The 26,372-nt window shown below is 36.9% G+C and overlaps 1 protein-coding gene and 1 long non-coding RNA gene across 2 annotated transcripts; both read right to left on the bottom strand.

Moving 5' to 3' along the window:
• Window positions 1-231: 231 nt before the first annotated feature.
• LOC131335958 (probable isoprenylcysteine alpha-carbonyl methylesterase ICMEL1) lies at window positions 232-17,140 on the bottom strand. The gene is made up of 11 exons (XM_058371521.1): window positions 16,549-17,140; window positions 12,760-12,836; window positions 12,510-12,579; window positions 12,328-12,408; window positions 11,978-12,052; window positions 8,720-8,821; window positions 8,474-8,614; window positions 7,554-7,619; window positions 6,406-6,549; window positions 2,950-3,040; window positions 232-543 (listed from the first exon to the last, which is right to left on the bottom strand). Exons 1-11 carry the CDS (start codon window positions 16,908-16,910, stop codon window positions 382-384), a joined length of 1,371 nt encoding a protein of 456 aa, XP_058227504.1. The 5' UTR covers window positions 16,911-17,140; the 3' UTR covers window positions 232-381.
• Window positions 8,828-11,259, bottom strand: LOC131335960 (uncharacterized). The gene is made up of 3 exons (XR_009202694.1): window positions 9,496-11,259; window positions 9,324-9,412; window positions 8,828-8,979 (listed from the first exon to the last, which is right to left on the bottom strand). It is a non-coding gene; the product is annotated as an uncharacterized LOC131335960 (long non-coding RNA).
• Window positions 17,141-26,372: the final 9,232 nt, after the last annotated feature.

The raw sequence follows: 26,372 nt of genomic DNA, 5'->3' as shown, positions 1-26,372 counted from the left end.
CTCAACTAGATGTAAAGATGGTTTTTAAATGGGAAAGAACAATTGTATTGTCAGTTGAGGAGTCTTTCCATGGTTTCAATTCAAGAAGATACAAACCGAAGTTTCGGGTGTCAGTGGCCCTCACCCACCTCCCTGTCTACACCCTTTGTGTGGTTGTTCAAGCACAGGAACAGTGTACGTGAAATCACACAATTTAGAAAATAAACTTGAACAAAAATAAAGGCATAAAGGGAGAGAAATATAGCAGTTGACTAATAATATTACTCAATTATATTATTTGTTTGGGCATATACAAAATCAAACATATGGAAAATTTGAAACCATTATAAAGCTCGGGTTTAGGCATCTGTACCTGTACCAGCAAGTTCATCATAAGAATAGCTAAAATGGGCTGATACTGCTGGCTAAGTTCAACATGAATTCAGGAACAAGTTGTTTTTTGGGAGGCGCGATTGCATCTTTAGCAAGGGCCTCTGAATCTCCAGCATGAATGATAGCAACTAAATCTTCAAACATTTGATCCTTACCACCTCTCATTGGATCCTAAATAGCATATCAACCAAATTAACATATGTATGAGCACAGAGAACAAGGGTACATGATAAAGCATTACTTTTCAATGTAAAGGGAAATCTCAGGCCAAAGGAAAGAAGCATGTGAGGATTACTTCCACAGGCGGACCCATTAAGGGTCCCATGGGGGGGCACGTTCCCCCACCAATTAAGGATTTTTCTTTTTCTTTTTTTTTCTTTTTTCAAAGTGTTTGAACCAACTTACGTGCACATCTGGGGATGAAACCTACCTCCACTACCGGTGGGACTGGCCCACAAGAGTTGGTAACACCTAGAATATTTTTGAACCTAAAACCTTGAGAGGAAGCAAACTTTTAAGTCTTAGGCCTTGACCACCAAACCAACTTCTTCAGGTTTAGCTTTTCCAAATAACTTCGGTACCCTTCTAATATAGTCTTAAAATTAAGATAGCGTGCTATAAAATTACCCTATTTTTCGAAAGTAAGTATTTATTAAGCTTCTTTTTTTTAGATCGGTAACTTTACATAGACACACTCCATTCTAGTTCTCAAAATGTGAACCTATGAAGCATGGATACTCTATTTTGGCTTTCGTATCACGTACCATACGCATATCGGATACGGATACACTCCGGATACGTATCCGATACGTTCTTTAGAGTATCCTATTTTTAAAATTATTTTTTGGTATCCCGATACGTTTTGGATATGCTCGGATACGTGTTGGGTACTATAGTAGGCCGAATATAACACCGAGCATAATAGGTCCATGTTCGGCAAAACAATCGAACCGTATTGCCAGACAGGTCCGGTTCGCCGAGCATCAGGGTCTGGCAGACTGTGAACGGCAACATGCATGCTCGGCATTCTAGCCAGGGGCTAATTCACCAAGATAGAGAGGGAATCCTATAGCGCTCAGCACCATGTGCCCGGCGGATAGGATCGACTACGAGCGAAGCGCCAGCTCACCCATGTGGTTACAACTGCCTCGACAGTGACATCATCCGAGCGGTTATGCAATAAGATAATCATGAGTGCACATGGGGGTGCCAGCTCATATTCCAGATGTTTCCGGAACCCTAATCTTGACGTCGGCCGACTCGTGTGAGGCACATGTGTGTGCTTGGGGAGCAAGCAACAGGCACCCTATAATCAACAAGCACTCTAACTTACACTAAAAACCCTAGAATACTTTGCCCTCTCTCTGCACTTTCTCATCCTCTCGCTAGAGGGCCTTCCCGGAGAATCTCCGGCCAGGTCCTTTAGACGCGCGTTGCTTGTGCGGACAAGGTCGAAGGGCTAGGACACCAATCATTCATCATACCCACCAAAGAGGAGCTTGGATCCGAGATCACGCCACCTACAATACGTTTTGGATACGCACGGGTAAAAATGTCATTACTTAAAATATATGGGTCAAAACTGCAATTAGGACTATGTATTCATTTTCCCTTACTGGACAAGACGAAAGGCAGAAACAGAGAACAAAAGGCAGAAACAGAGAAGATGATCGATATCTCACTCGTCTCTCATTTCTCATCTCTCTCTCGACAACAACTATAAGTCTCTCTCTCTCTCCCTCACTCTGCGTATTAGTGTATATATTTATATATAGAGAGAGGTATATATATACCTTTACGGAAATATCTCTCTCGTCTCTCTCGTTTGTCATCTCTCTCTCTTTCTCTTGTCTAGTTTAGGGGTTTTTTAAACAGTAAAATCTGAACTTGTGTAATCAAAAACTTTAATCATTAATGGAATTTTATTTTTATTTATTTTTATATTCAACGTATTCCCAACGTATCGTATCCTTCTTTTTGGAAAAATCACGTATCCACGTGCTTCTTAGATGTGAACGATAAGTCTATATTATAAGGCATTACACTTACAATGATTTTTATTAAGTTCACTTGAAAGAAACAATAACATACTAACTAAAAATGATGGATGAAATTGACTATCATTTTCTTGATGAATTCTTCTTTACCACTATAAGTAATTTGTGTTCCCACAAATGTAAATTTCTGAATCTGCCACTGATTAGTTCCCCCAATGCTTTTAAAATGTGTGCGTCTGGGGGGAAAAGGAAAATACAATGAAAGAATGTAAATTGGAATAACAAATGAAGATGGTAAAAACTACGAGATATAAAATCAGAAAATACCAAAGCATGTCAACGAGTTTGAAATTTGCATTGGGCTTTGAATGAGTAGTTATGATATATCGAGTTAACAGAGAAAGTTCAAACCATATCCAAGGCCAGGAGACCAAGAACCTTACTAAATTTCAAGAGACCAAAATAAGTAGAGATTAAAGCGAAGGAGTCGACTAGTCAGATGGTTGCCCAATCCCCAAAGACAATTTACATTGAAGAGAAATGGCAAGTAAGTCAAAAAGTACCTCTATTAAGTGTTTACCTGTACAAATATGTCTGTATGAGTCCTCCCATCATACAGCAGTAATTCAGCTTTAACCCCAACTCTTCGAAGAGTATCTGCGAAATTCTTGCTGCACACAAGGCACAATGACGCATAGGTATTAGATCAATGACATAAATTTTTGAAAGGCAATGCATTGCCAAAAGTTGATAGCTATTTCGGTGTGTTTTTTTTTGTGGTTACCTATCCATGCAATGCACATGACGCTGCTTGTTTGAGGGTCATGACATCAAACAAAACACCGTTCGTATTTTACAGGACAAGCAGCCTCTGGAAAAATGTACCATCTTGACCTTAAAAGGAGGTTGAGTTATGAGATGTTGCCTCAGCTATATTATTCTTAAGAAATTGTTATGTTACCTACAACACTGAAAATACCGGTATTTTCGATGGGAACTAGAACATGGTACACTACAACAGTACAATGGGGGCAGGCTTATGACAAAATAATATGTTATAACTCTCTCTCTCTCTCTCTCTCTCTCTCTCTCTCTCTCTCTCTATTATGGTATTTCATATTTTGGAACATGAGTTCCAAAATGTCGTTCATTAGGCATTACATACCCAGGTAACACAGTTTCCATATGTTTTTAGCTGGGCTGAACTTTAAGGTCTGCTATGAGACTCACCTGGCTCTAGCATATGCACCAGCTAGTCCGGATGACCTTTGAATCTACTGTTCAACAATATTCAAAATAGCACAAGCCTCACCTTTTGGCAATTATACACTGTATCGTCTACAAATCATTCAAACTATTCGCAGTAGGAAAAAAACCCGTTGTAATTATATCAGTCTGACAGCTCTACTTTCATCCCTCATGCTAAATCACTTAACCGAGCACCACCGATGTCTACTTCAGCCTTCCCTTTCCACTTAATCCCATGAACTAAACCATAGCTTCTCATAGCCAGCAAGTAATCCCTACATGCAACCAACAAACTGCACAATCTACCCTTTATTACGTACGACTAAACTTATTGATATATGCAACTCATCGGATCTGAAATTAAATCATTACAGTGTGCATTCGTAGTCTCTTGCGCTATTGGGCCCCTCATGCAACGGTATGTGGTGATTGGTGTAAGTCCTACCACTATACGTAACGAGAAAACGGACTGGGGTGATAATAGTAAACGTTATTGAATTTGAAATTCTTTTTTAGAAGGAATTTGAAAGTTTGAAAAAGGAAATAATTAAGGGTTATTTCCACGGACACCCTTTCAACTATCATGTTTTGTCAACATGACCCCCTCATGTTTAAAACTCATCAACCTCACCCCCTCATCTATCAAAACCAAGCAACATCACCCCCTTAGTCCAAATCTGTTAAAATTTTCGACGGAAATGAAGAAAAAGACTAAGTTACCCCTTGTTATCTTAAAATTAGGTTTTGAACTTGAAAAAAATTTCAACGCAACCCACATTAGTTTTACTCCCGTTGCCTTACGTTTCCAAGCGAGAGAGAGAAGGGAAGGTAAACTCCGGTCATCTCCTCCGATTCTGGCCGGCAAGCCATGAGTGCACAGACCAAAGAAGTTTGATATATGAAACTCAAACATTACAAAATTGTCTTCACAAGAAGGGATATCTACAACTACATATTCATCTCAGTACACGATTTAAGCATTTGAATTACCATATTTTGCTCTAACCCTTCATCAAACTGATATCAAATCCATGAAAAATCAAATTTTCATTAGTTTCCAGAACAACCTGCATTCCCAAACAACGATCCAAAAAAAAAACTGCATTCCCAAACTACAAATTTGAACACAAATGCCAAATTTTCATTAACCAATATCCACCACGCTATGAGACCCATCTTACAACCGGGAAAAAAAAAAAATTCCTAAATGGAATCTGAAATAAAAAAAAATATTGCACCTAAAGAATTTCCAAATCCCAAATTTTGTAAGTAATACAAAAGCCCCAATTTTCAGTATTAAAAATTCTAGGCTCAATAAGTTGCCAGAAATTTGACGGAGGAGATGGAGTTGGGTGCTTTCAATCAGAGATGAGCGAGGAGAACTCTTGCGAGGGGAACAAGCTCGCACAACAAAGGAGGATGGAGGAGGAAGCATCAGAATAGGAATAGGGCGTGATGGCATATTGACCCAATTCTGTCGCCGGCGCCAAACCCAGCTGGAGTATGAAGCCAAAGGTGGTGGCGACAGCGACGACGTTGGCATCGTTGAAGAAGAAGGCCTGAGTGGGAGGAGATGGGCGGTGGCAGTTTGAAAAAATCTGGGTTTGGACTCTTCAGAGTTTGGAGAAGGAGGTAAGAGATGAGTGGGGGAGGAGAGGAGATGAGTGGGGGAGGAGAGGAGATGAGAGGAGATGGCTAAGGGCATTTTAGGATTAAAATCTCTTTTTCCATCCAAAATTTTAACATTTCTTAACAGATTTGGACAGAGGGGGTGGAGTTGATGAAAAATGAAAGTTGAGGGGGTGAGGTTGATGAGTTTTTTAGTTGAGGGGGTGATATTGGCAAAACGTGATAGTTGAGGGGGTGTCCTTGAAATTAATCCAATAATTAACTATATTCAGCAATGCTGAACAAGTAAAAGGATGATAATGGTAGATCAGTTACTAAACAAAATCATCACAAACTTATGTTAGGTTGCTACTTTGATGTCATATTTATGCGTCATTGTGAGGAAAGAATTGTTACCATTTGCGAAAGTTCAAATATGCATGTTGAATGATTTCTTTAACGAAATCCAACTTATATGTTGTAAGTGACAACTCACCGTTACGCAAGGGCTATGAATATATGATTTAAGCTCCACTCTTCAGCAACCTAAACAACATTCATGATAGTATAGGGGCTAATATGATTGTCTGGATCCATAACTAGCTGCAGAAGTTTAAAGACCACTCTATCCAAAGCTGCTAATATGATGGTACACACTTCTTTATTAACTCAACCAAGAAACCGTATGGCATTCAAGAACAAGAATAGCAAGGTCATGTCTCAAGTACAGCTCATAGATTGCAGAACAAGGGGGTCAAATAGGACAATTCAACAAATCACAGCCTTGTATAGGTAAATAATTTTGGATTAGCAAACTTCATGTTGTGTTAAACACATTCTCAAATTTCAATGATGCATGTCATACAACATCATCTGCCCATACTTCCAGAGAATTATTCATCGCACCCAGATTTTAGCAGAAATTATTATGTTTTCTCTGATGGATGACTACAAGTATCCATCAGTATTCACTTCTTATAAAGTATTCTTTGTAGTACTTTTATCACAAGCACAGAAGCATTAAAATAAAGAACACTATGTCGAAAGTTGCATGCAAAAGTCTGTAGGGAGGCTCCAAACAGAGCTTTTTAGACCAAAATTCACACTTATCCAAGTTTTAAAGCAAACCAACAAAAAACTCAGAAGCAGTTATGACAGTTCATTCAGGAATAGAGGAGACCTGGCATCTGATGGGATGGAATAATCTCCAGTGCCATGAATAAGGAAAACAGCAGGCAGGAGAGAGACTGCATTTTTTATGTCAGGCTCCTGTACCATTACTTCGGGAGAAAATCGTCGAAAAGACTGCTCCCCCTCCATTATACTGTAAAGGTTATAGAAAACCAATGATCAGATGAGATGTGAGGCATGATGTAATCGCTAAGGATAATAATCCATGGGGTGGCGCTAATGCCACAAAGGTTTGTTTTAGTGCCACGACAATTGTTGTATTCTACTCATTTTCTACCAGTACCCCTGGGTCTTTCTTCTTCCTCTTTTTTTCTCTAAATTACAGACAACTCCACTCCAGCCTTCTCTCTCTCTCTCTCTCTCTCTCTCTCTCTCTCTCTCTCTCTTCCCTTGCTTGTTCTCTCTCTGTTTTATGAACAAATCACCAGATACAATAAAGAGGGCATGATTTGAGGTTCCCGATGTTGTTCCGCTCTCCAAATCGCCCACGACCTTCTTGTGTTTATGACGAGACTAGTGGTTGCCTCTTGCCACTAATCTTCGAATTGAGCAAGAACTCCATAACCATCTTTAACCTATATGTCTTACTACTACTTTACTGCTCTATAAGATGAAAAGGCCAGGGAGATTCGCTGGATCAAATCAAATGTGGAGCAAGAGAGAAAATGGGGTAATGGGCCATGTCGCAAATTTATTTCTCTCTACACTTCGCTGTCTTCATCTTGTTTGACGAATGGGTTTTTCATTTTCTTTCCAGTAACATAAGTCTCTGCTTTTTAGAATTTTGATGTATTGATTGAGAAATTGAAGAGACGAGTATCTATTCGTGTTAGGAGGTAAAGGGGTTGGGATCATTGATGGACGCTGGAGGAAGAGAGGTGAATCCATGATGTGAAGCCAAGGAGACGAAAGAAGGGAAAGTGGTTTTGCTTCGTTCATTGCTCTGTAGTGGGCAGAATAGGAGAGAGAGGGGGAGAGAGAGAATCAAAAGGAAAAGGTCAATATTCTGAGTAGCCCGTGAGAGTTGGACTATACTGGTCAGTGCATAAAAATGGTCATGGCTTTAAAAAATAGTGTTGTGGCATTATCAGTGGCCTAATCCGTGTAAAACACCGGAAAAAGAAAGAAGATATATACCTCACAAAAATTGAGCGGTAAAACCCTCGACAGTGGAAGTGATCTACTAGGTTAAACAGATTGTACCTGTTGACAATGTCCAAAGAGTATAAATGTAAAACTGCTCCAGAATCTGTTTGTAAGATTCCAGAACAACAAAGTTTACTTGCCAAAGGAAATTGCACAGTGAAAACTACTCTAGACCATGCTAATTGATGTCTCTAAATGTGTTCTTCATTGTTGAAAGAGATAGTCTGTCATTATTTGGTATAATGGTTCAATAGCATTTAAAGAATTAGAGTAAGGGCCAACATTTCAAGTTTCAGAGTTGTTATTTACGAAACTGTAGATGCAGCTAAAAGCCCGAAGGCATACTCAAGCAAAGAAAAAATCAGCCTTGCTAATAAAGGCACACCCAAATAGTAAGCCGTTGCATGAAAGATTTGGAATTACATTTATTAAACTGGAGATTAAGGAAAAAGTCCCAAAGGAAGACTTAAGTTGATAAAAAATGGTATAGTAGTATATTATTTGGGGCCCGAATCTGACGGCATAGTATACAATCTCATGGTCAAGTGCAGGAAACTCAAAAGAATTGACTGAGAACTCCTGGAAAACTTTTTTGCCAATAAAAAAAAAAAACTCCTGGAAAACTTCTATCCAACAATAGTACAACATCTAACTTGGAAAAGTGAGACCTGCCAATCAACAGATTTAGCTGCGGAATCTTCTAAACCAAATGTTTAATCACTCCGGAGTTTTGACTATCCTTGCCACCTATTTGTTGCATCCAATGTCACACATCCATATCGAGATAAAGGGAAAGATACGCATAGAAAAATCACGTCATTCAAAAATACAGAACCTTATTATCCGCTAAACGACGAATGATAAGGAAAATAGGTTCCGCACTTAGATTTTAGAAGTTAACATAAACTTACGCTCCAGATAAACCAAAATAAGCGTTCAACTGCGACACACTCCAGGAAGGGCTCTCGCCCTCACCAGCCTCTTTAACTGCCTGCTCCAATAGAGCACAAGCAGCAATATGAGCACCAGCTGACTGTCCCATTAAGTAAATCCTACCAAAACCATTTCAAATATGGGTTTGCTTAGCAACCATGCATTTCGATGCAATGACTTTCCAGGGTACTACAAAAAGAAGAAGAAATTTGAAAAGGTACTACCTGTTAGGATCACCTCCATATTCAGCAATATGATTGCACACAAATGAGATACCTTGAGAAGCATCCTTTACCATATCACTCATAGTCCCCCGAGGGAAATTTCTGCCAGATGAGTGTTACAGGTAATTAAATTTCAGATGCTAGGCACGTGGAAAACCATTGGTCATCAGCAACCTCCCAACTAGAGGTGCAATGCTGAAGGAATAAGAATATCTAAAGGGATGACAGCCGTGGAATTGTTTGGCATTCAAACATTTTACCTGAGTCAGAAAACAACGTACAGTTCTATTAGCCAAAGCTGGTTATTTTACTACTTAAACAGTGACAATGGAGGACTATGGTAGCAAGTCATTGAAACCAACTACAAGCTGCTTCTTTTTTTTGAACAGAAAAAAAAAATTATTATTAATCTTTGAAGGAACATACAAAGATTAAAAGGATCGAAGGCACTATGGCATCACGACAAGGAGAATAGATCGCAACAAAATTGACACCTACACACCCTGACAATCATATGCCGCCCAGACCTAGAAAAAAGATAGCAAGGGGCCAACCCCAAAAACAGACAAGAGAAAGCCCAAAGCATAACCCTCAAAACACGTACCCTAAACAGCAAAAGAGATGCCACCTAAACAACCCTGAGAATTTTGATCAATCCCTTCAATTCATGAAGCAGATGTTGAAAAGGGCTTTCTGCAAGCAGGAAAACGCCCCTTTTTTTTATAAAAATTCCAAAGGCAAACCGATATGTATATCCTCTATATCTGATTGTTTACTTTGAATTTGATTCAGTCGATCCACCAAGTAACATTACAAAGCCATAATGATAGTAGGGTTGGGATATCCCTGCCCTCCAAACATGATGTGAAGGTCTCCCCTCATCCGGCTCTCTGCAGGGGAATCTCCACTCACTGTTTCCCTAATATCCTCCCTTTTCATAATTGTTCGAACTTTGGAGCCAAGTGTAGTTGTGTAAAAAAGGGGTGTTCATGGCTAACAGTATAACTTGAGCATATTGGGCATTTAAAGAATGCGGATGGAACCATTCCTTAGTTGCACGAAGCGGGAGCAGGAATGGGAACGGGAGCGGGAGTGGGGAAGCGGATGATCATAGAAGTGTGGGAGCGCCGTCAGGAGCGTTTAGGAAAAACTATTGATTTTTATGTATTTTAATGTAGTTAGACGTCAAAAAGAAAATATTATTCTACTACTTAAAATACAAAACATAAAAATATTTATAGTTTTTAATATGTGATTCTAGTTGTTCTCCATACCTTAGTTGCACAAAGCGGGGGTGGGAGCGGGATTGATTTAGAAATAGTACATGAAAGTATGTAATGCAAGTAAATATTATCATGCGTCATTCATATCAATTGCAAAGATTGTCTTAATGACTAAGTAATATTATGGTTATCACATTATGCAATTGAGCAAATTTAAGTTAAATTTTTTCTAATATCTTATCATTACTACGCCTTACGCCTTTCAAAAAAATAATAATAATCATTACTTTGTCTTTTATCTTGCTTGGTATCTTTTATTTTTGTTTCTTTTGGGATTTAAATGCCTAAGAGGTTCTATCCTAGTTGGGAGCGGGTTCCTTCTCATTGGGAGCGAGGTTCCTGACTTGGGAGCGCGGGAGCGAGGTTCCGAGGTGGATTCGCCAACCACATTGGAGATTCTTGCAACTAAGAACCATTCTGTTGTTCACAACCATAGTTGTCAAAGGCGCCTCAAGGCGATCGTCTAGGCAAGAGGCGCGCAATGGATTGTCGCCTTGATGGGTGCAAGGCGAGGTGACTTTAACTAAACACTACATAGGCGAGAAAGGAGTGAGAGGCGGTGAGGCGACAAAAGGCTCGCCTTTTGAAATTCAATCACAGCCATAGGATTTTGGTTTCTTTAAGTGATTCCATTCAACAGTTGACTCAAATCTCACTCGCCTGTGTATCTCTGGCGGCAAACCTGGGGGAGAATACAGAATACAGGTAATCAAACCCATGTACTCTCTCTCTCTCTCTCTCTCTCTCTCTCTCTCTCTCTCTCTCTCTCTCTCGCTCGATCAATTGATTGACTTCATCTCTCTCTGATCAATCAACTGACCTGTTTTACTTGGTGTTGATGTTGATGATGATTAGTAAATCATCCTTAGATGGAAAGCCAAGTAGAACAATTACTTGTTTTAAGTTCATTTCAAATGTTGGATGCTTGCGTTTTGTTGATTTTAATGGTTTAGTACTTTAGTTATTCTCTATACGAGAATTGTTGACTACTTGACATTTGGTGGAGGTTTCTATGAATCTTTTGGATGATACTGTGACAGAACGTATGAGAGAGAATAGAATATGTATTGCTAATTGAGAAGATACGTAATACAATGCTAACAATCCTTTAAATAGAGAAAACCTAACCCTAGAAAAGATACAAAAAAAGATACGTTTGATCTATGCCTTAATTAAAGATAGAATGAGATATGATACCCTAATCTATGCCTTAATTAGAGAGATACACAAACATACTTTCACAGATACAACATTACAGCTTAGAGCATCCGCAATGTAATAATCAAAAGTGAATAATCAAAACTTGCCACGTCAGCTTTTGATTATTCATTTAGAGGGTTGCTAAAGTTAACAATGTGAAGTCACACATTGTTACTTTTGATTATTCAAATGCCCAAATTTGATTATTGGTTAGGAGGTTGCTAACTTTGATCATTACAATGGGAGCACTTTTTTAAGCACACAATGCTAACTTTAGCAATCTTTTGATTTTGATTATTACATTGTGGATGCTCTTAGTGTTTATTATTTGAAATATTAGTGTATGCTATTTTTCTCGTTTAGGTTCACCTCGCCTCTCGCCTAGACCCTAGCAGACTTTATCGCCTCGGAGCGCCTTTCGCCCTTGACAACTATGTTCAGAACTGCCAAAACTACAAAAGTCAATATGACCCTTCCAATCAATTTCATAATTTCTTTTGCTGTGTAGAAATTGAAGAGCAGAAAAAAAATTTAATCCAAGAAGTTATGTTATAGACTTATTTGAAGTCCAACATATATTAGAATGTACTTCAATCACTTCGAAGAAATGTCCACATGTAAAGTAATTATTAAAAATTGTGGACATTCATTTGCTTTATTATTTGTACTTTGAATAAAAAAAACTTCTTTGGTAGGTACAACATCATAATATCATACTATAAAAGCAATAAGCATGTAAGAAAACAACAATTCATCCTGGAAATAAAACAATCACCTGTAATCTATGCAGGCCACTATAATGTCTCTTTCTGATAACTGTTTCCCTAACAGAGAACCCCATGCTTTATAACTGCATCGGCAAAAGGTTTAAGAACTTGTTGAGAAAAAATACAATCGTGTATACAAGGGGCGCACCCTCAAAAAAAGTGTCAACAGCAGTTGAATCTATTTGCCTTCTTTCTATGTAGACTCTCAACTCAACAAATGATTCCATATGAATTCTCTTTCTAGAAAAGCTTCAAACCTATAACATGACTCAATTCCTAATAGTCTAATCTTTTGTAGATAGTGTTTTCAACAGCCAATTGGGTATCCAAGGAATCAAAACACGTTGCGAACACTTACCCAATTATCCAGGCTCCACCAGTAACAAATGCAACAACTGGCTTTGGGCCATCACTTTCTTTTGGTAAATACAGATCAAGCCTGCACGATCACATTTTTATCGGTGATTCAACCTTTAGACTCATCAACAGAAGAATACACTGATCCAAACGCACATGAAATAGCCAAAGACCATAAAATACCTATTTCGGGGTTGATCACCATAAACTATACCTCTACAGACCTGACTTGAGAAGAAATAGTAAAACCCAACTACAGAAACATGGGAGCTTCGTTATACCCAACCAAACTAAGCAGCTATCAGAAGCCAAAACATCAGTAGAATAAAAACAATTCTCAAAGACCAAAACCACTGGAAGATGAGTTAATTATGCAGCCAATAGGATGTTGTAACAGTCAAATATGGGCAATAGATCATGAGATGTTTCAAACCTTGAACCAATCCAGGGAAAATTAGGAAAGAATAACAGCCAAGGGCAAGAAATCTTGTGATGAATCTGCAGCCCAGCCTGCATAGAAATAAATTACCAGAAACATCCAATTAAGAGTTTACTTTTGTCCACTTCGTGAACAAGCAGAACAAATAACTAGTAAGTTGTTTTTAGTGCTAGATCGCTAAGAATTTCTCTTGTTATGCAGATATTTTAGAAGAAATTTTCCAAACATTGCGTGTGCATTGCAGGTGCACTCTTACTAGTGTAAACAAAGAGGGGAGGAATCTTCTGAATTCAACACCCCACATTTCAAATTGTTCGCATGATCTATAATCCGTTTCCGCCTTCTGAACAAATCTTATCAATGTTCATCTCCTCCCATTGGTACATGAGGTTTTGGTCAGAATTCAGATTAATGTTACTTGTATGTACTTTGCACCGTAATTTCTTTTTCTTCTTGTTTTGTGGCTAAATGTCACGGCCTACTTCTAGCTTCCTCCAAATGCAAATCACAAATATAAAGTGATTTGAGGACATCCCTGTGTGATGGGCTACGAACAGGAATGCAGGAATGCACTCCCCAAGAACGAGATGCAGAAATGGGCACGCAGACTTGTGGGTTTGTGAATTTTTGTCATTGAACGATGTAGAACCAATAATTAATTTTGAGGGTACACGAAAGAGAAATGATAGAAATGAAGCACAGGTACGAGTACAGGGTACGGGATACGGCAAAAACCTAAAAATGTAGGGTATGCGTGATGCAGTCATGATAAAATTTAATGGGTAGTTTGGTAAGATTCAATGTTTTGGGATGATGAACGGCCTACTTGGGATGTTAACTAGACACTGGCTGAAACATTAAAGTCTGTGACTTTTTATGAGCCTTGTGAGTTGTGACTTTTCATTTAGGACCACATATTCAATTTATGCAACCATTAGATAACACATCCGTCCCACCTAGGGAATAGGTAAAAAGTCTTTGGTATTTCAACACATTAGGAGCCTATAAATTGGTGTGCTGCAAGATGATTGAATGAATAAAAATTTACAAGAGCTTAAAGCTTTTGAAGATTGTGTGATGCAATCCTACTCTTTGGTGTGAATACTAAAGAGGTCTTAGGTGTGATGCCTTTGGTAATCTAGGTGTGAGGCTTAGATCTATCTTAAAACCCTTCATTTCTTCTCTTTCACTATTCACAACCACTATTTTTGTGTTCTGATCATACTTAGCCTTATTTCAATCCCATCCTACATCAATTTGGTATTAGAGTGAGGCTAGCGCAATGTCTACACGATCTGGTAGGCCATTTAAAGGAAGATTAACTGAGTTCCAGCATGACGAGATTGTTTTAAGATTGTGGAACAACTTGATAGTTTCAGTGATCAGCTTAATTCTTTGGGACACCGGCCAGTCAGAGGAGGGTGATAAATAATGTGATTGCGAAGGGTAAAACGGGTTTGATTGATGAATCAAAAACACCATAAGGAGCACCTAGGGTAACGGAAGTTTGCACCCAAAATGTTGTTTGTTTTCTACAAAATCACGTATGCCGCCAAAAAAATATTAAAATAGTTCACTAATGATGGGCCTAAAATCTCCAAATTCGAATGCTCCAATAAAATGATACAAAATCTCTAAATCAGGATAATCCTTTAAATGCTTCAATTCGATCTCCACGAAAACCGCTCTCCACCAAGAAAATTTAATGAACTCGAGAATACATAATACATTAGGACTACATAATAACTGTCACCTAGCCTAACACCAGCACTCTTACCGGAGGTAGTCGCCGCTTTCATCGTCAAGAACAATCAAGAACCTTAAAGCAAGTTTGCTCTCAAGATATACTCTTACCGGAGGCAGTCACACGATTATTGTACCATGATCCAATTTGATCATATGTTCTTAATCACAATCCTATTGAGACCACGCCCAAATTTACGATCTATTCACGTATTTACCAAACCAAAGTGAAAATTTAGTAAACAATCCAAATTTTCCATGTTTCAAATGGATCATGTGCAAATTGATCATGATAAATATTAAAATAAAACAGGTGCCTATTATCAAAATTCATCACGTACAAAACTAAATCACCTTATTAGATTGATAATTTGTCGATATTTGCACAATTTGTCATTCTTTGTTGAATTATTACTCCCTCCGTCCCATTTTCTTTGTCATTTTTCGTTATTCGTGACATTCTTTAAATGCTTATAAGTCCCAATCTATAATGTTTTCATAATTTTGAAAATTTTGTATTATAGACCTAATCGAAAACTATTAAACAAAATCCATACTGCATATTCTTGGAGATTCATATTGGAAGATATAAGCAATTTAAAACTGACACAATTATCAAAAAGGACAGAATTTGAGATGGAGGGAGTGCTTTTTAGCTTGTGTATCATTTTCCTTATTGGTGCTCACAAAATTTACTGCTGACTGACAAGAGAGGAATGTATTTTAATTAAGGCTCCGTTTGTTTTGATGTAAAATGTTTTCTATGTAAAATATTTTTTCAGAAAACAAACTTTAAACTTCTATTTTCTAGTGTTTGGTTGGCACATGAAAAATATTTTCAGAAATCCATAAATAGTGTAGAGAGAGAGAGAGAGAGGGCTTAACGGTAGAATTCAATTCAGGAAAGAGAGAGAGAGGGAGAGAGGGAGGGGTGGAGGGGGGATTGAACACGGGTCAAGACTAACGATTGAGAAAACTGGTGAGAATCGCAATAGAAGGCAGCAGATTCATTTCCGAAAATGACTTACGGAAGATTTAAGGGTAAGTCATTTCCATCCAATTAATGCAAAATGTTTTACACAAAAATATGTTCCTCATTTTTTATACAACCAAACACCGGAAAATAGGTGAAACTTTTATCGGAAAACATTTTATGCCCAAATAAACAGAGCCTAAGATCCTATTCAGGAGAAATTTGAAAATGGACAAGAGAACGATTTTAAGAAAGATAAGAGAAGGTAGGAAATATTTTAATTTCCTTAAATCTTGTATCTTGTGCTTCGTAACGATATGTTGGTATTAAATAAATTGAAGGACCAAATAATGACTTCAACAACCAGGCAGTTGAACAAAAGGTACTTAAGTAAGTCCGGTGAGACTCGGGGTTCCTGTAGAGAGGATATTGATACTCTTATTGATTGGTCGGTTTGGTTTAGGGTAACAAATATAACAAAGAAATTTGACTTCAACTTTCAAAATAGATTTACCTACTAAAACGACTATATGATGAAATCCGTAATTAAGCCCAAAAATAATTCACATTCCAGGTTTAGGTCGCGTTTCCGCTATCTTTTTCATCTATTACTTATTGCCAAAGTAAAGTTGTTTCTTCTACCCTAAAACTTTTTTCCATGTTCATTCTACCTTTGACCCCTCCCCTCCATTTCTCCTATATACCTATAAGTTAAGTTATAGTTTAGTGAAAATAACTTAACTACAAAGTATTAGAAGAAGCTATCCATAACTTTTAGCTTATCGGTAACGCCCTTATTTTTCCAACTGGGCTCAAGTGGCCACATGCCCAATACTTTCCTCCCTCAGCAGGAATAGTGCTAGAAACGCAACAACAAGCACATGCCTATGTGGAAGTGTCTGGGTGGTCCGGCCAACTTGTGCACACCTCAAACTAATTCCGATAGCCTCTCCCATAGTTTTTCACATGCATACGCGTGGAGTAAGGTGGCTCCAAGATTTATTGGCGAGAGGAATCTAACATGAGATATTAGGAAGATTAGGAAGGAGCGAGCGAGAAACTGTTACCCGAAATATCGGAGGAGGTTGACGCAAAGCCGAGTCATGATCATATCGGAATCGGAATTGAAAGCTGCACGCTCACGAAACGAGTGGCTGCGGCCAGTGGCACTGCCGTCGGTCTCACTGAGGTTCCGACGGCGCCGTTTCTGGTAGAAATTGGTAATCCTGGCGGAGGTGCTGGTGTAACTCGAGGAAGCCCTAGGCAAAAAGGGTTCGACTTCAATTGCTTTCTCTTCGTCAAACTGTGGGGAAATGAGAAGACGGGTTGACGATAAATCCGGCATGGTTGTCGATGGGGACGGAGACTGTGGTGGTGGTGGTGGTTGGGCAATAGATCGGGTAGATATAGGGAGAATCTGTGTCTGCATCTATTTATGGTATGAAAATATAGATAGAGATAGAAGGATTGTAGATTTGTAGTATCAGTAGGTGTAGAAAGAAGATGATGAATATGATCCTGTATGATGAATTGGAAGTAGTACAAGTTTGGCGTGAAGACGGGGAGAGAGAGAGAGAGAGAGAGAGGGTGTGGCGTAGCTACTTGTACAAAGACGGAGAGAGAGAGAGAGAGGGTGTGGCGTAGCTACTTGTACAAAGACGGGGAGAGAGAGAGAGAGCATTTATTTTATTAGGCGCTGGACATTGTTGAATTGCCGAGAGACAGGGAACGGGAGCGGGGCCTGTTGGTGCCACACGTCGCGTTGTGATAAGCTGTGCCCCTTTCTTATCGGAGACGATTATATAAAGAAAACAAATATGCTACTCATACAACAATTCAAACACAATAACTTACACAATTTTTTATATATATGTGAAGCCCATACATAATAATATGTATGAAGCTCACATGCATATGAAAAATTATGTAAATTATTATATTTAAATTATTGTACGAGTATCATTTTTGTAAAGCAAAGATGCTACTACGTGTGGACCACCTTCTAAAGAGAATTGAAAGAGAAATGACCTTTTGGTGTGGACCATTTTCCAAAGCTGGCTCATATTTTCGTCTTTCAAAATTACCACGCGCGCGACAAGGATTCACAGTTATTTTGTTTGGTTCACATTTCAACTCATCTCATTTTTTTTTCTTTATATGTTTTTCACTATCTTTATCTTTTTATCTCTCTACTTATTATATCAAAAATAACTTTTAAAAATGTAAATCAAACAAGGTGAGTGTACTACTACTCCTCTAAACCCAATAAACATATGGGTAAAACGAGATGAGTTTTGTACACCCTCCACTTAAAATGGTGAATATTACTTTTCTTTCTATTGGTTAAAATGATATGGACCTTACCATAAAATGATGACATGCTTACCAAAAAATGTATTGCATGGTAAACATGACTTGTGATGGGGTCGATACTATTTCAACCAATGAGAGAGAATAATATTCACTTTCTTTTAAGGGAGGGTGAACAAAATTCCACTCGGGTAAAACAGTGAAATACAATACCCACAAACGACCCCACAAACGACCCCACAAACACACCCACGTACAAACTTTTTCAGTTACCAAACTCTGGACCATTCTCCAAACCAGTGTTCTGTACGTTGCCATGCCTGCCAAAGCCCTTCGTACGTACGCTTCTTCACTCTGTTTCGTCCCGTCCCGTGCTGATGTTCAATTGCAAAAACAGTAATGTAACACGCACAGCAAATGTGCACAGATTTTTTGTGGGGTCCATTACGGATTTCACACAAATAATCCGAGCCGTTCATTAAATGTAAAACATTTTTTCAAAGGCCCCCGCAAAAAATCAGCTCAATCCAATATCTATAAGTGTTTGATTCAATCATTTAACTTTTCATTATCCTGAGATTCGAATGAAAAGTTAAATGATTGAATCAAGTATCTATGAGTATCGGATTGAGCTAATTTTTGCGGGAGCTCTTAAAAAAATGTTTTACATTTAATGAACAGCTCGGATTATTTGTGTGGGACCCGTAGTGGGCCCCACAAAAAATCTGTGTACAAAATCTGTGCACATTTGCTGTGCGTGTAGCATTACTCTTGCAAAAACTTCTGAGATCTGTTTCGGTTGTTTAATTGCAAAAAAGAAAGTCTACACACACATACAATATGTGCACAGATTGTGCACAGATTTTGTTGTGGGATCCATCAGGGGTCTCACATAAATCATTCGAGTCGTTCATTAAATGTAAAATATTTTTTCAAGGGCTCCCGTAAAAAATAATCTAAATCTGATACCTATAGGTGCTCGATCCAATCATATAACTTTTCATTATCCGAAAATCTAAATGAAAAGTTAGATGGTTAGATAAAGCACCTATAGGTATTGGATTGGGCTTATTTTTTACGGAAGCCCTTAAAAAAATGTTTTACATTTAATGAACGGCTCGGATGATTTGTGTGGGATCCGTGGTTGACCCCACAACAAAATCTGTACATAATCTGTGCACAAATTGCTGTGTGTATAGCACAGTTCATTACAAAAAACTTTTTGGTATAACCAAAAAAAGGAGGTACTGCGGATCAAAAAAAGAAAGGAGGTACTTGCCCCCCTCCCCCGGGCTCTCTCTCTCCCATTTGGTTGGACAGTAGTTTAAATATCGAAAAGGATATTGGTACAGAAGGAAAATCTGTTCAAGCCAGAACAGATCTGTTTTGGGTTTGTTTCAGGTCTCAAAAAAATGATCGAAATCGCTTATTTTATTCTAAAATCACTGCAAAAATTCAATTATGGCCCCGTTTTGCTTTTTTTCTAAACCTTCTTTTTCAAAAGAAGGTAATTTTAAACTCAAATATAACGAAAATGAAAAAATAATTTTTTTGATTTTTTTTGCACCGTTTAAAAGATTTCAATGAGATCTATCAAACAAGATCCATATTGGTAGAAAAATTATTTACGTAAATACATGATTTTTGAACTTGAAATTACTTTCCTTTTCTAAAACTTCATTTTCTAAGAAAGTGGAACACCACCTTAAATCCGACATCGTTAAGGGGATTTAAACATCCAACTTTGTTCCAGAATACAAGCCCAAATTCTAAAGCAAATTAGGATGTTTCGTAAACGCCTTTGTTGGTGTCAAATTTAGTAGAATTTTTACAAAGACTTTTAAATATATATTATAAACAAAATGAACAGTTTTGATCATTTTTTCGAGACCCAAAATGGATCTGTTCTGGCTGGTACAGATTTTTCATCTGTACCATTAGCAGGGCTCTTTAAATATATTAATTAGAGTTTTTAACTTATAGTAGTAGTTTCTATAATTTTTTGGGTCAGAGAATAGTTTTTAATTACGATAGTTTTTTCCACATTTAAAGAGTAGGAATTTGAGCATTAATTGTCTGAAGTGAAAAGCCAAGAAAATTTTATTGGGTTCCTACTGAAAGAAAAAAAAAACAAAAAAACGAACTATTGTTGGTTTCAATCTTTGTGAATTTTATTGCTGCCATTATTTTATGTGTTACCCATAGATTAATTTGTTTCCATTCTGAAAAAATGCTTGGGGCTTATTACTAACTAGAGGTCAGGCACATGCAATGCGTTCGCAACTCGAATCTCACTTATTGTTTGTTTGTTTGATCCCATGTTGTCAAAAAAAAAATGTGCGATTCAACTTGCACATGCATCGTGTGTGTGTGCCCTAGCCTCTAGTTTGTTTAATGTCCGAGTAATGAATCTTCCTGCATCCGGTACTACATTTTTATTGATATATTTTCTTATCTATGCCTAAAATAAAACTATCCCCTTAACTTTTTCTGTGGAACTTTCTTAAATTTTCATCTTTTTATTCATCATTCTATATTTTTTTACAAAATATTAAATATATACTTTATTTTACTTAAAAAAAATTAAGGTCAATCAATAACATAACAAATATATACTTTATTTTTCATGAAACCTATCTTCTTTCTTTCTATCTTTTTTTTTCTATTGTTTTGAAAATTTTCTAATTTTTTTGCGAGAAAGCGGAGTACTTTCAAGAGTCATACATGCCATTGATGCACAGAACAATAAGGGTCTGTTTAATTAGCAAGATAATAGTAGAAAGTGCAAAAAAGACAAAAATATATATACCTTTTTGTTCACTTAACAAGAATGTCCTAGAAAGTAATAGAAAATAAACTTTCCCATACAACTCTCTAAAGCTAGGAAGTGTGCTTTAGGTGCCATTCCAGATGCGCAATAAAAAGAACTTTAGGAAAATGAAAAATAATTTTTTGAATTTTTTTGCATTGTTTAAAAAATTTCAATAAGATCTATCAAACAAGATCCATATTGATAAAAAAATTATTTGCATAAATACATAATTTTTGAGTTTGAAAAACCTTCTTTTTCTTTAAATTCTTTTTACTGATCATCCAGAACACCTCCTATTTTTTCTCACAAAGTGCAAAAAAAAATTATTTTCTTACAAGAATGAATATTTATTACTACTCCATCGGTCCCTTTTTAAGTGTCCTGCTTCGTAACTCCAACTTATTAAGAAAACATTATCATTACACATTTCACATCAACTTTTACCTCCACTTTCCCTACTTATCCTCTATGGAAACATAATCATTACACTTTTACTCACTAACTTTTCAAAATGGAATATACTTTTAGGGGCAAAATGGGAAATGTACCTATTTTTACCCACTAACTTTACAAAATGGACACTTATTAAGGGATAGCCCAAAATGGAATACTGGACATTAAAAAGGGGACGGAGGGAGTATAACTTTCATATTTTCTTGCAAAACTTTTATCTTAATCAAACGAATGCGAGAAAGAAAAATACATTTTCTTTTTCTTTTCTTTTACTTCACGTTCTCTCATTTTCACTTTTCATTATATTTTTCTCGCTAATCAAACGGACCCTAAGGAAAAAGTTATCATTAATGTTTTTATTTCTGTCTCCGACTCTCCGTGCATGGCAAGCGCTAGTATTCTAACTGGGTGATTGTGGATTTTTTTGAAAATTTAAGAAAAAGTGAAAAGGAAAAAATCTAGGAAATGTCACGTAAGAGAGAGATTTGATGAGAATGCTCCATTATTCTAGCACATGTCCATACCTGAAGGTATGGCTCGAACATTCAGCACACGCAAGACATGGCTCGAACATTCAGCATACGCAAATAAACTGGCCCTTGATAAGCACATGATGAACATATTTTTGCTATGAAATTTTAAAGTGCCAAATTATGTTATGTTAGTGCTAATGTTCAACGAAAAGTCTCTGCCCAACAATTAAATAGTGCTATATGTTTAAAATTTGTCGGATATTGGCATCTAGTATTGACTATTTTCTACCTGGAATTAAAATGGCCAGAAAGCTCCCTTAATAACTCTAAAGATGTTATGGCAACAAAGAGCATAATGCATGTAATACCAAAATTAGGGTAATACCTTTCATTCAAAAAAACTCTGGATTCCTTTCAATAAGTAAAAAAGAAAAAGAAAAAGAAAAGGGCAAGAAAGAAAGTAGTTTGTCATGTCACCTAAATTGCACATTTTGTATCAAAGAATTTTTAATTGTTTTCGTCCCTGACATTATACTCTCGTAGGCTCCTCATTCGTGCTTTGCCTAATCAAAGAAACACAAACATTATCTTAGCATAACCAGTTAGACTAATATCAATGCATTGAATTTGCTTCTTTGTACATTAGTTGCTCTATTCGGTGTCCTCTCCCGTTTTTCACCTTGGCATGGCATTTTCAACAATAGGGATGTGAATTTGCAAGAGCACCCATTACTTACCATTAGTACAAACCCCAATCGTCAAAAAATGTTTAACCTGCATGATATATATAAAAAAAGAATAGAATATTAGAATCAAATCTTAACTCTTAACTGTGATCATGTCCGGGGGTAGACTTAGTAAGAGGCACGTGGGGTCACGTGCCCCCATACCCTCTCATACTAATTTTTTCAACTAAGGTTTTCTCTTGTTTGATTTAGGGGTGCAAAATACATTTTGCACAATTATGGATCTTTTTCCAATTATCAAAGATGTGTATAACGTAGAGAATGTCAAATAATTTGTCCACACAAAAAATCAAGTTGATTGGGCACTGATAACAACTTGAAAAGAACATTTCATTTATGCAAAAAAATGGTTAGACTGTGTATTTTTTATGAGTTTGGAGTTATTTCAATTTAAAGTCTAATCGACATAAATTTTTTTAATGGACAATTTATATGATGAGTCCTATCATATGAACAGTTTAGATTGACGGGAGATATACTTGTGGACAAATTGCACTTGTAGGGAATTTGAGTCCTTTTACTAAGTTAGGAAAGAAAAATTAACAAAGTACTTAAGAAGAACAGAACATTAAAATTTCGGAAAACGTATTTCGCCACTTCACCCCTCAAATAAAAAAAATCTACAGAGAATACATATGTGTGCATACGTTTAAAAACTTTTGGAATGTTGTATAATTGTAGTTGACGGTGAACTTCTCTAAGATTATGAATGATTATGTGCCCCCACTATAAATAATTCTGGGTCCGCCATTGATCATGTCGATGTATTATGATCATGCATTGGGTGAATGAACAAAAAGTATTTATCTAAAGCAAATGCGATGACAGAACAAACAATAGCAAATCGTACGGCGGCCTGGACTCGATTTGTTAAGAAAAAAAGAGCGAAAATCAACACTTTAGCTTCTCCTTCCTTGTTTCCCATAAGAAATAGAATTCAAAAATCACTTATTGTTCGTCTAGTTTGAAATCTTCACGCAACTTGTTCAAGAACTTTCATAACATGATTGATAGTCAAGTTCTTCATTCTTGCAAAGAGTAAATGTAGACTCACATTTCTCGTGCCAACGCGCGTTCCCAGAGAAAAAAAACAAACTGTGAAGATTATGAATATTGTGGTCTACTGGAGAGAACGAAAATACATATCAGATCATCACAATTTTTCAAGATGCCAGTGGATCCAACAGCAATATTCTTTTCGAATCGATAAAACCACAAAACGTTGGAAGTCTTGAAGATCACTTATAGTGTCTTCCAGGTTTCAATATTCACATACGCAACCCGTTCAAGAACTTTCATAACATGCTTCATCATAGTCAAGTTATTTATTCTTGTAAAGAGAGTAACATGATGTAAAAATTGTGGATATAGTCCAGTAACCACTAACATGAGAAAGGCATAAAAAATGCCTAATTAAGGAAATCATTGTTGTCCAGGATAACGGCAGATCTAGCGGCAAGGACTCTTCTTGCTAGACATGTAATATACTCGTTCATTTCATTCACTGGCATGGCAGTCAATTTTCGCTAGAACTCCCTGAACAACAAATAGAATGTACATGTATGAGACATATTTTACAGAAACAATTGGCAACAATGAAATACAATTATAAGGATAACTTCGATTTGAGTAAAGAGAACATATATAGATTAAGAGAGTCGAATTTTGAAATGATAGATACAGGATAGGGGAGGAGATGAAAACGTCAAAATAATAGGATATAAGATTTATAGGTTTAAAAATGAAATTTCATTGCAGTGGCAATCCAAAGTCGAAAATATTTGATTGAACCTAATCAAATTTTTTCTTTTTGTGAGACCATACCATGAATTGAAACTTTGAGTATCTAAGTTCTATTTTGGTAGAGAGTACGTACACATACTGAGAAAAAATAATTTAGAAATGATAGAAACATGATAGGAAAGTATATGAAAATATTAGGAGATAAGAATTATAATAAATTTACAATAAAACCTCATTTTAGGGGCAGCCCAAATTTCGGAGAAGGTTGACGGATTGGATCTAGAATACCAATCAACTATTTTCTTCTTAAAATTTGATATATTAGATAAGTTCATGTTACATGGGGTATTTAGTTCTAACATGGGGTATTTACTTCTACCATAAATATAAGAATTAAAAAATTGGACTAGGGTCCACTATAGAGAACTTGTAACCCAATTAGTCCACCTCTAATGTTTGTAACCCCTCTAGTCCACTAATATAGTTTAATAAGGTCTTAAGTCCACTTCTTTTAAAAAAGAAATTAAACCAAGATAAAAGTGCCCTCCTATATAAGCCATCATATAGCTAGAGAGAAACTCTAGATCAAAAATAAATCTGGAGCACAGCCTCCTCCTCCTCCTCCTCCTCCTCTCTCTCTCTCTCTCAGCGAAGCTCACCGCGAATGCCCTGACCGTTAGCTAGCTCCGCCACAGCAGCACCTCCTTCGACTCGAATATACACTCCGTCAATAGCTTTGTCCCGTCCAGTTCTTGTTCTTGTTGTTCATCGTTGTCTAGTTTCTTGTTGTTGTTCTTGGGGTCGGTGTGAGCGGCGCCGTTCTTCAAACTATGTCTCTGCAACTTGCTGCTTCTTTTGTTTCTGCCATTTTTCTAGTAGATTTTAAGAACCATGAATCTGAATTTTCCAGGCTGTTCTCTGGTAGGTATCATTTTTTATTTTTTGTTTGCTTAATCTTTGTTTACTTGTTATGGGTAATTACTACTCCTTGAAGATTCCTTCTCTTTTTTGTTGTGTGGATTTTTTTATTTTTATAATGGGCTTCTCATTATTTTGCAATTGGAAGAAGGTAGAAGTGGACCACTGAACTCTTGGGGAGGTTTCTAGAGATTAAACGGATGGTGGAGATTGATTCTTTTTTAGAACAACCTTAATCTTTCTGTTGTATGATAATTAGTAAATTCCACTTCTGGGTTTTCTTCTTTCCTGATCATTCTTAAATGGGTCTCATTTGATGGTCAGAAAAAAAGGAAATTTGATCTTAATTTCATATTATATGTGTGCTTTTTCTAGGGTTAGAGATCTGAAGTTTTTTGAATTAATATATAAGGTTATATTTATGTTTTTTATCAATCACTAATTGATTTGGCCTACACAGCAGCCTCTCCAACTTACTTCTGATATATTTGGAGTTTTTTGAATAAATATATAAGGTTATGTATGTATTTTTTCTAAGGCTAGACATATAAGGTTGGAACGGGTTGTGTTTTTTGAAAAAATATATAAGGTTATATGTATGTATTTCGTGTCACACAAAAAATATATTTTTATGTGTTTTTGTTGTTATTTAATGTCATTTTTTTAAAACATTCTTAGTTAGAGAGAGATATAATAATATATAACGTTATATTGTTATATATAACATTCTAAATTAGAAATATTCTATGTTATTTAATAAAGAAAACATATAACGTTATATATGACTGTAACGCCCCGAATTTTGGGAACGTTAAAATGACATTTTTATTGAAACTTCAAAATAGAGTCTGGCTCATTATTACAACACAATCTTCATAAGAGTACTTTCATTACAAAAGGGAGGGAAACTAGGGTTCCTAACTACAGCTCCGCCTGCTCCTCCATCCTAGCCAGCTCTTCAGCTCCAAAGGCCTTCAAGGTGTACAGCTTACTTTGATCATCTACAAAGTTTGACACATTATACCGGCGTTGCCACCAGTATAATATGTCAAGGTCACCAAAGGTAACACCGTGAGCTACGAGAGCTCAATCGAATAATCCATACCCACTTTCCACTAACGTTCGTGTCCGTGATTTTCTGAGTTTCTCCTAGCGAGGTCTCGTAGACCGTGTCACTCGTTTCACCTTTCATTTACCAAATCAACATTTTAAAAAAATCGTCATTTTTTACACCCAACCTCAGTTCCGCCACGCCGGTCTCCTGAGTATCCTCACAATGGTTCCGCCGCGCCGGGTTCCCATTGGCACACAAAAACATGAAATTTGGTATTGGCTCCTCTCCACGGATAACCAATCCACAATTCAAACCCTCGTTTCCGCCGCTCTGGGTTTCCGAGTATTCCCACAATGGTTCCGCCGCTCCGGGTTCCCATTTG

Source organism: Rhododendron vialii, chromosome 8a (assembly GCF_030253575.1).
Source record: "Rhododendron vialii isolate Sample 1 chromosome 8a, ASM3025357v1".
Lineage (NCBI taxonomy): Eukaryota > Viridiplantae > Streptophyta > Magnoliopsida > Ericales > Ericaceae > Rhododendron > Rhododendron vialii.
This window is presented reverse-complemented; position numbering and strand designations above follow the sequence as displayed.